Source organism: Lycium ferocissimum, chromosome 6 (assembly GCF_029784015.1).
Source record: "Lycium ferocissimum isolate CSIRO_LF1 chromosome 6, AGI_CSIRO_Lferr_CH_V1, whole genome shotgun sequence".
Lineage (NCBI taxonomy): Eukaryota > Viridiplantae > Streptophyta > Magnoliopsida > Solanales > Solanaceae > Lycium > Lycium ferocissimum.
This window is the reverse complement of record NC_081347.1, coordinates 68,634,380-68,644,927: the sequence shown is the minus strand read 5'-3', so window position 1 is coordinate 68,644,927 and position 10,548 is coordinate 68,634,380. Positions and strand designations below refer to the sequence as shown.

General features: G+C 35.3%; 1 protein-coding gene across 2 annotated transcripts; it reads left to right on the top strand.

Annotated features, from left to right (window-relative positions):
* The first annotated feature begins 308 nt into the window (after nucleotides 1–308).
* LOC132060189 (uncharacterized) lies at nucleotides 309–8,692 on the top strand. 2 transcript variants are annotated; one of them, XM_059453097.1, is made up of 6 exons: nucleotides 309–874; nucleotides 3,568–3,849; nucleotides 5,351–6,002; nucleotides 6,086–6,285; nucleotides 6,371–6,615; nucleotides 7,278–8,692. In XM_059453097.1, the coding sequence occupies exons 2-6, from the start codon at nucleotides 3,581–3,583 to the stop codon at nucleotides 8,057–8,059; spliced, it is 2,148 nt and encodes a 715-aa protein (XP_059309080.1). In that variant the 5' UTR covers nucleotides 309–874; nucleotides 3,568–3,580; the 3' UTR covers nucleotides 8,060–8,692. The 2 variants fall into 2 exon arrangements, with proteins under 2 accessions (XP_059309080.1, XP_059309079.1); XM_059453096.1 differs by lacking the exon at nucleotides 309–874 and adding an exon at nucleotides 2,276–2,430.
* Nucleotides 8,693–10,548: the final 1,856 nt, after the last annotated feature.

Sequence of the window (10,548 nt, the reverse complement as noted above, 5' to 3'; positions counted from 1 at the left end):
CATGTGCAAGTCCCCCTTCCTCTCCCTATACTGCTCCACCAGTCTCCGTACAAAATTACGTTTGCATAGTCATATTTTTAAATTATACCCCGCATAGCCAATTTTTCACAATATACAACTTTATACATCTGGAGTAGATAATGTATCAACCTTGTATAAAAGTGTATAATAATTTATAGAGTGTATAATAATGTATAAGAGGTGTTTATATCCAAAAAAATTCAATTGTATACAATAATATACAACATTTTTTCAATTGTAGTAAGAGTATAAATATATAACAGCCCAGCTTTTAAAGTGAGGATACAAGTTGGGTCATTTCGGATAATTTTACAAATATGGGCTATTTCGGGTAATTATTTTTTTTAAATCGTCATAGAGGGTTATTTTCCCATCATTGAAATTATCCCTTAAAAAAATCTATTAAGTATTAACCCAAATCTAAAAGCCAAAAAACCAAAAGTAAAGTAAGAAAAAAAAAAAAAAAAAAGGGAAAAGAAACAAACAAGTAAAAAGCCACAAAACCTCTCTTCTCCAAAACTCTGCTGCCGCTATGCCGTCATCCCTAATTACTCCTTCCACACGCAAATACAAAAAATAAAAAGAAAAATTCCTATTTCATCTCCAAAAAAAAAAAAAAAAAAAAAAAACTTCATAGTGTCAAAATCTATTAGTCTTCACAAGCACAAGAATTTCTCTTTTTAGGGGTTAGTATATCACCACTCTTCTTTGGTTATCAACTGTAAATTTTATTTTTAACTAACGTGTGCACTGTTATCTTATAGTTTTGGACCAACATAACTAAGACTTTTTGTTTTGTTAAATATAGTACGGCCCAAGATGTTGCAGTAGATGTTTCAGCGTAAATTTTAGTGTAAGTATAATGAGTCCTTTTAAATACTGAATAAAATGGAATGTATAAAAAGGTTTCATATAGCTAATTTTAACTAACTTTTTGGGTTGTTAGGTTTAATTTTGGTTCATTGAGTGATATTTTTGTTGTTATGATTTTTAATTTGTTTTGTTTTAGCTTGTATGCTAAAAATTAGTGAAAGTATAATGAATCCTGTTAAATGAGTAATAAAATGGAAAATGGAATGTATACATAGGCTTCATGTAGCTAATTCTAACTAATTTTTTGGGGTTTGAGGTTTAATTGTGGTTCATTTAGTGATATTTTTTTGTTCTGATTTTTATTTTGCTCTGTTTTTAGTTGTATGCTATAATGAAATGTTCCTAATGTTGCCCTGAACATTTTCTGTTCTCTCTCTCATCAAGAAAAAAAAAAAAAAAATTGGTGCTTGGGTGGAGCTAAAATATGTTTTTTTTTTGTGGGGTGTTTTTGCTGTATGTAAATACTCTTTTGGGGTTTTAGGTTTAATGGTGGTTCATTGGTTGTCTTTTTTTTTTTTTTTGGTTATTGTAAGTTTTAATTTGCTCTGTTTTCAGCTGTATATAAATGTTCTTGGTTTCTTTTAACCTTTTGTTTTCATGGTTTTTCTTTCAGTATTATTGCTAGTTATATTAATTATTGGGCGAGGTGGCGGCAGATATGTTTTATACCTCTTTTGGCCTGTTCATTTGATACCTTTTTACCCTCTAATTTATTTATTTTTGAAGGCCTAGTTTTCCCTAAAAGATACTAAATTATTTGGTATTGGAATGAATTGGTTTGTGGATAGAGCAGAATGGATTAGGGGATTCATATAACCGTTCCCTTTTCAATAGAATCTTTTGCATTCACAAGTTATGTCGTCCGATCACTTGTTACTTAATGGTTAGGTATGAATTCTTCAATGGGGCTCAGCTTTTTGGGATTGGGTGTAGTCGATTGCTTTAGTTTTGGGGGTGTGGGGGTGCTGAAGAATCAGAGGTGGAGAAGCACCGAAAGGTCGACACCGTCATTTTCCTTGTCTTCAACTTAAATGACGGTGACGACCTCTATGTTAGTTGTGTTTTAGGAGTCAAAAGATTTTGGCTTTCTAAGTTTTCTCCGTCTCCCAATGTCTGGGACTGCTCTGCTTATTGTTCTTATTGATGGCTATGGTTTTTCGTCATTTGCCAAAATTTTAGGAGAATTTGGGCTGTTGATGTAGGGCGTGTTCGGTATGAAGGAAAATGTTTCCAGGAAAAATAAGTGGGTTTCTTACTTATTTTCTTGTGTTTGGTTCATAAACAAAAAATATTATTCTAAAAGCATTTGTATATAATCTAAACAAATATTATGGGAAGTGAGTGGGGGATGTGGGCTGGGGGGGGGGGGGGTTGAAAATGAGGGGTGTTGGAGGTTGGTGAGGACACAATCAAAGTGGAATGCCACTTGTGGAAAATGTTTTCCTCCACACTTAACACACCGTGTAATGCCAAAACCGCCATCAATCTTCCAGCTTGAGCTGCATCTTCGTGGAGATATTATAATTTTTAGTGCCTGTGAGTTGTCCAAATACATATCTTTATATTTAATTTTCCTCTGATGCTTGCTGTTATCTAGTCTTTATCATATACCTTAGCAACTGATTTTGTAAAGTCTATTGATACTTAGTAAAAGTTTAATAGGCTATAAAGAGTTTCAGCTTCATATTAAGGCAAGTTCATGCGGACTTGTCGATTGATCAAGCTTCTGGAAAATTTTACTTTTAAGTAAAAGCAAATCAAGATTTTTCCAGCCCTCTTTTCATTCACCTTTATCTTAGGTCACTTCCCATGTTCTTCTTAGTAGGCGTTTGGACATGCGATTTGAAATCATGAGATGAAATCAGCGTTTGGACATGCATTTCATCTCATGGTTTCAAACCATGGTTTGAAATCCCAAATCATCCAAAAAGGCATGATTTGGGGTTTCAAACCATGGTTTCAAAATTTTTAAATGTAAAACTTGACCCATAAGTTGGTAAATATTTTAAACAATTACTCCCACCAACCATTATTTATGTCTACCCTGTGGGGGGATTATATTAAAGAGTAGTTACTTTACTATTCATGTTAAATTTTCTTTTTTATTGAACTAAATTTTGATCAATTGATGTTGTATTTTTTAGAAAGGCCTTCTAGTAGCGTATTAATTTTGTTATGAACTATGACTTGCTCATTTGGTAAGTGTATGAGAATTGAGAATATTTTGATAGTTTTCACAACTTGTGGGGTTTTTATGTCTATAAAAAAAAATACAACTTAAGAAATCCAAATTGCATGTCCAAACATGATTTCAAACCATGTCCAAACGGCTGGCTCCTTATTATATACTTTGGACGGAGGATACTATTTCCCTTTTGTCTGTTTTTGTTGTCTGTTTACTATTATGAATTCTAACCACTTATGTCGTGTTCACCTTTTATCCGACCCCAAAATAGCTTGGAATTTGAGGCCTAGATAATTGAAATGCTTTCTTCTCCTTCTCTAACCCCGGGCAATTTGAGTTGTGTGCTTTCAAATTGAACATGCATGCAGATTATGTGGTCCATTAAAGGCAGCTAGGCCCTGTTATCTTTTTTAATTGATTTCCTTCTCGAAGTTGATTGTCTGTTGCTAGTTTGACCGCCTTAGTAACGTGCCTTACTCATTATTCAGAATATCTTCGAAGATGGAGATAGTTGAGTCCTTTCCTGATCTTCCCGTGCAAGATCCGCCAGGTGAAGACTTCTCTGCATCTGATTTGAGTTGGGCCAAATTCGGAAATGAAGAACGTCAGGATGATGTTGCCATTATTCCTTATGACCGAGTTGATGCTTTTATCATTGGAGAGTGTTGTAATGTGGAATTCCCAACAAGGTTTCACATTGAAAGGCAAAGGAAAAGAAGCAGAGGCAGCTTGAAGGAGTATAAGCCTGATGAATATTTGGAGTACAGGCTGTAAGTATTCAACCATTTCAGGATATATCATTTGATATCTTCTTCCCCTCTTTCTTATTTTGCAATGAATAATGTGGGTCCTGCTGAACCTGCAAGGGTGGCTCAGTTGGTTGAGCATGGGGCTTTCATAATGGAGGTCTCAGGTTCGAAACCCCTTGCCTACGATAGCAGGGGATTTGCCTTCTGGGTCGAGCTCGTCGCACGGGGCTTGCCTAGTGCGGGTTACCTCTCCTGTGTGGTTTGCGAGCTATTGCACAGGAGCTGGGTTTACCCTGTGCGCACCCGAAGGGTAGCGGCTGCGGGTTCCCATGTCATCAAAAAAAAAAAAAATGTGGGTCCTGCTGACCTCTTCTTTTATTCTTGTTCGTTTTAAACTATGTACTCGTTTGAATGAAATGTTTGTCAACAGCTAAACTGTACAACACAGAATTTCTCTCTTAACATCCCATCAGCAATACAAAGTCTGTCCAGAACTTAATTGTGGACCCATTTCCAACTTCTAATTTAAAGAGCTGTGGGAATTCTGGCCAGAGTTCGCTGATATGCTTCCAAATAACCCATTTTGTGGGCGTTGGCACTATGTTGGACTCCCAGGAGTCTTCTTTTACCTTCACTATCATGATTTAGTTTCCCCAACCATTTAAGCAACAAGCTTTTGTTGTGCAACTTAAGGTTTTTAACACCCAGTCCAAGCAAGTCACCAAATGCCAAACCTTGGTTCAACCATTCAAATCTACCTCATAAGATAAAATAATCCAGTCTGTAGGTTTCTTGATTTTTTTTATTTTTATTTTTTATTTTTATTTTTTAAAAAGGAAAAAATATTCTGCTCAGTAGGCCTCAGTAAATAGGAAACTTCATGACTTCTATGATCTTTTTTAACAGATTTGAGCTCTCTCTGTCTCTTCCTCTTTCTTTATTTCTTTCTTTCTTTCTTTCTTTCTTTCTCTTTTTCCACAAGGAACAGAATTGAGCTCTTCTACAACTTCAAGTTTGAGTCACTTCTCATTCTTTACTTGTTAATGCCTTCCTGAGCATTACTATTGTTATAGTAAAGAAGAGAATTAATTCAAGATTCCTAGGTTGCCACTATTATTCCCTGGAATACTTACCATTTCGACCAATATGTTATTCCTTTGCCCCATAATTGTTTACCCACGTTTGACTTTCTAAAGTCAAACTAGATTAAAGTCATCTTAGGACTAAATTTTGCTATGGCAAAAAAATAAAGCACATAATATGTACTATCATAAGAAGATTTCTAACTTTGGAGTAGCACATATAGATATACAAAACAGCAGTTTTAGTGAAATCCTGTTCGACTTTTTTGGAACAAAATAATGGGTAATAAGGGAGTAACACCTAGTCGTAGCTGTTTGAAAAGTCGTGAGATTTCGACAATCGTAAGGGTTGATTCTTATTACAGAATATTGCGGAATAGATGACCTCTTTTGATAATTTACGAATTTCTCCTTCATATCTTGTCATGCTGTCATTTCAGGTATTGGTGTTCCTTTGGCCCTGAAAATTATGGAGAAGGTGGTGGTATTCTACCAAGTAGACGATATCGGCTTAACACTCGAAACCGTGCCGCTAGACCCCAGTCTATGAGGGGCTGCACTTGTCATTTTATAGTGAAGCGTTTGTATGCCTGTCCAACTCTTGCACTTCTTATATATAACAACAGGCGTCATGTTAACAAGTCCGGTTTTGTATGCCATGGGCCACTTGATAGAGATGCTATTGGCCCTGGTGCGAAAAAGATTACTTACATTAGCAATGAGATTCAACAGCAAACTATGTCTATGATCTATCTTGGCCTTCCTGAGGAGAATGTTTTAGCAAAGCATATAGAGGGTATTCAACGTTACTGTGGTTCTGATGCCAAAGTGAACAGCCTTGCTGCTCAGTATGTCCACAAACTTGGCATGATTATTAAAAGATCTACTCATGAGTTGGATCTAGATGATCAAGCTAGCATAAGATTGTGGGTCGAGCGCAATAAGAAATCTGTTTTCTTTTATCAGGATGCATCAGAAAATGATCCATTCATCTTAGGTATCCAAACTGAATGGCAGTTACAACAAATGATTCGTTTTGGAGATCGTAGTCTCATAGCAGCTGATTCAACATTTGGTATAAAGAAACTAAAGGTAATAATGAAGCTATGGTGTCTCTTCCTTTAAATGCTGACAACATCTTCCATAGTTCTAATTTAATCTGTGTAAAATGCCAGTATCCTTTGTGCACACTTCTTGTGTTTGATTCAAGACAGCACGCCCTTCCTGTTGCTTGGATCATCACCCGCACAATTGCCAAGCCTGATGTGAGTAAATGGATGAAAGCTCTACATGATCGTGTCCGTGCTGTTGATCCAACATGGAAGGTCAATGGTTTTCTAACTGATGATGCTGCAGCAGAAATTGACCCCATAAGGTAAAATTCTTGTAGTCTTCTAATTCTTTGTCTACTTAGTCACATAGTTCTATAACTGATTTATTTGGTTTTAATGTCTTTTCAGGGAGATATTTTCATGTCCGGTTCTATTTTCACTTTGGCGAATTCGTAGATCATTGTTGAGAAATATCATCAAGAAATGTAGTAATATTGAAGTTCAAAGAGTGATATTTAAGCGTCTAGGCGACATAGTGTACAGCATTTGGGATGGAAGTGATCCTTTTGTTGCTTTAGAAGAACTTTCTCAAGATTTTGTTGATCAAATGGCCTTCTTGCAGTATTTCAAAGCCACATGGGTGCCTAAATTTGGTTAGATCATCTCTCTGTTTGTTATCTACTTTTGTTACCTTGAAAAAAAATTCTGTCACAAAGAAAGAAGAAAAAGAACATAATCTATCATACACAAATTAAATAAATGAAAGAACATAATCTATCATACACAAATTAAATAAATTCTATAGAAACAATATAACCTTATTATATATATACACACATTAATCTATATATTCCTTTATATATATATATATATATATATATTTTTTTTAACCCTACTATATACTCCCAGTTGCGGGATTTCACTGGGTTGTTGTTGTTGTACTATAAACTCCCTCCAGGTCCAAAATAATTTGATGTTCCAAGCTTGGGCAGATGGATTAAGGAATTCACTTGCACCTAACAATTAGGAGGGTTTTTGACTAAAATAGCTTTAATTATGATTTTCTTTTCTTTTTAGGTTGACATAATTATCATGAGAATATGTACATTGAATTAGGAATGTGTCAAGGGCAAATTTGGAAAAAGAATTAAATACCTGCTTGGTTTTGTGAAACATCAATTATTTTGGACTAACTTTTAGAGGCTAAAACATGAGCTATTTTGGACTGGAGGGAGTATAAAGTATTTGTTCAGAATCTTTTTTTCTATCTTTTGCCAGTATTTGCCCTGTAATATTTGTTTTTTTCATAGTACAGAAATGTGGCTTACTACAATGAGAACGCTACCTCTTGCGAGCCAGGAAGCATCTGGTGCAATAGAAGCATATCATGTCAAGCTGAAAGTCAGACTATATGATGATTCACATCTTGGGGCACTCCAGAGGGTTGATTGGTTAGTTCACAAATTGACAACTGAGTTACACTCTAGCTACTGGCTTGACCGGTATGCAGATGAGAGTGATTCCTTTCAAAATGTGAAGGAGGAGTATATTGCCACCACTTCTTGGCAAAGAGCTCTGCATATTCCCGATGCTGCTGTGTCCTTGGATAAATCCTTCGCAAAAGTTTTGAGCCAGAAAGATAGCAGTATAGCACGACTAGTTTGGAATCCTGGATCAGAATTTGCGCATTGTGATTGTGAATGGTCAATGCAAGGAAATCTGTGCAAGCATGTCATTAAACTCAATATGATATGTGGGAATCTTCAATCAAATCGACCTTCTATGTCATTTCAATCGTTTAACGATATTCTAGTCAGTATGTCGAGAAAACCAGTGGATGATTCGATGGCACTGGATTTGTCAACAGCATGGACGCATCAGATGCTCGATCAAATTCGGAAGCTTGTTGAGCTAAACCAGTCTAATGATATTGGCACCATAGTAAATAATATGCCTTTGAGATGGGTTGCTAAGAAGGGCAGAACGTCTGTTGGTAGACCATCAGCTCTTGCTCTTCCCTCCAGCGCCAACAATAATTCAAGTAGTTCTGCTGCTAAAAAGAGACAAAAGCGGAAGAGATTATCAAGATTACACTGATTGCTTGTGGAAGACGGAGAAATTTTTCAGACGGAACTTCGCATAGGCGCTAACTTTTTTCCCATGCACCTATCAGCCCTCGCTGTTTCCCCATCAATTGGTTCCCTGAGTACTTGATATTCCCAATCATGATTGTGGGCTTGACTTTGGTGCTGTTTCAACCAACATGATGCCGCCACCTCTCAGACACTCGATGGATGCCAATCCTCGTGTATCGAGCAATTGACTGGTTTCAAGAAATGATCAGATAAATTTGCAGATCCAGCAGGAAACCTAACAGTGACGATGAAAGCCGGGCTTCATGGTGGAGATGCAACGTGATTCTGTGGCTACATCAGAAATATAGCTGTGCGTCGGTCCACTTCTAGCTCGAGGTAAAAGAGACCTATGAACTCGGAATTAACTCTGAACGTTTTCAGTTCATCCTAATCATCTATACAAATTTGGAAGCAGAAATTTTGTAGAAAATGAATGTCCATATGGATAACTATCTTATTGCTGAACAAAATTGAAGCTTACTACTATTAGAATAATTTATTCATGATACAGTGTACATATGTTGTATATGGGCTTTTGCTCCAGATCGGATTGAGGAAACAGCAGGTCTCCAATTAGTTGAGCACATTGACTTAAGCACAATATTTCTTGGTTCTACAGTCTCTATAACTGTCATACTCAATAATAACATTTCACTACATTGGCCAAGTTTCTTTGAAACAGACTTTTCATGTTGTAATATATTATATCTTCACTATGAGCCCGTTTGGATTGGCTTATAAGTTGCTTATAAGCTGTTTTCAGCTTTTTTGAGTGTTTGGCTGGCCAGCTTAAAGTCATTTTATGCTTAAAATAAGCCCAAAAAATTAATTGGGCCCGTTTGACTTAGCTTATCTAAAAGCGAACATAAGTTGAAAACGACATATAAGCCAAAAAAAATAAGTTGAACTACCCTAACTTTTTTTTTTTTGGCTTATAAGCTGTTTCCAGCTTATAAGCTGCTTTTTTTAAGCCTATCCAAACAGGCTCTATAACAGCATTTCGCTATAGCAGTAAAAAATTCTGGTCAAATGACGATATAGAGAGATTTGATTGTACCAGCTTCCCTTCTGGATTGTCTGTTAGGGGAAAGTAACTTTTCTTTCGATAAAAAGAGGACTCACGAAGCTTCTTGTTTTGGAAACAGTAGCTGAGTGTGTTAGCAGTACAATTGTGTTAAAGATTGTATTAAGTGTAATGAGATAGCTGTGTCACTATTGTACCATTGCTTTTCTGGCATAGCATTGTGTACCATTATTCTGTAGCCGACACTTGCAGCAAACTGGTGCTTAATTAAGCGGCCAAAAAGTGCAGGACAAGTTCCATGTTCAGAGTACAAAGGTCAAAGTACTTAATTTGGACAGCGAAAGTGTAAATTCAGTCTGCAGTTATTTTCAATCGGTTTAACTTATGTGCACTGCATCGTAAAGAATTTTGCAATATCAGTGTAACTTTAACGTGTTGTAGCAGCAGGTTGTTTGCCTTATTTTTCAGGCTATTAGCTCCACTTATTATAGGCCACTAAAGTTCTTTTACATCGTATAGAGATTAAACTCTTTAAATATATTTACTTGTTTAGAATTTTAACTCCAACTGCATCATCTAATGAAGAAAAAATTTCATAAGCAAAATAGTTCATAAAAGAACATTTTCCTCGGTACCACATGCATATAAATTCTTCAGTCTATTTATTTCTATGCAAGCTCACATGCATCGGATATTTACACCAATCCAATAAATATGACACATGTATTGAAAATATACTCGTATCGCTAAATCAGAGTAGTTAACTAACACACATTTTCACTTAGTTATAATTAATCACAACTAGTATACGTACCCGCGCGGTGCGCGGGATCATTTCACAAAAGAGCGGAGAGAAATAATTGTAACAATCTTGACTCTAAGTTTTGATCATATTAAATGTGCTAACATATTAAGAAAATATACTAACGCAACATCGTAATAACATGAAAGAAGTTGAGCCACGAAAAAGTTGAGTTCATCTTATAAATCTTAGTTATGCCCACAATTCAATTTTGTAGTTTGCCTAACGCTACCATCATCGTCGTGAGGTTTCCGAATCTACACAATTAAACAAATTGTATTTTCATCTTCAAGATTTCAAATAGTTTAGTTTCAAGCATGCATTTCTATAAAATAAAATTAGAAAATTCTTTTACTCAAGAAATATAGATCGTACAAAAAATATCTTGTTTGTGATAAAAAAAAATAATTGCTACAAATAAAATAAGCAAACTGCATTTAACTAAATATACTTTTTAATTATCTCTATTTATTTTCATTATTAAATATTTTATCATCTCAAATTAAATATTTTTGTCTTTTATTCAAATTAAATATTTTATATTTCAATTCAAATTTAATTAATTTCTAGTTTAAATAATGATATCTCTTTCTCCCAATTAGAATTTTTTCTGTTATTCCTATTT

Coding starts and splice junctions, on each gene's coding strand:
- LOC132060189 (XM_059453097.1), top strand. CDS start 3,581: ATGGAGATAGTTGAGTCCTTTCCTGATCTTCCCGTGCAAGATCCGCCA. Junction 6,003..6,085: donor TTGGTATAAAGAAACTAAAG/GTAATAATGAAG, acceptor GTAAAATGCCAG/TATCCTTTGTGCACACTTCT. Junction 6,286..6,370: donor GCAGAAATTGACCCCATAAG/GTAAAATTCTTG, acceptor ATGTCTTTTCAG/GGAGATATTTTCATGTCCGG.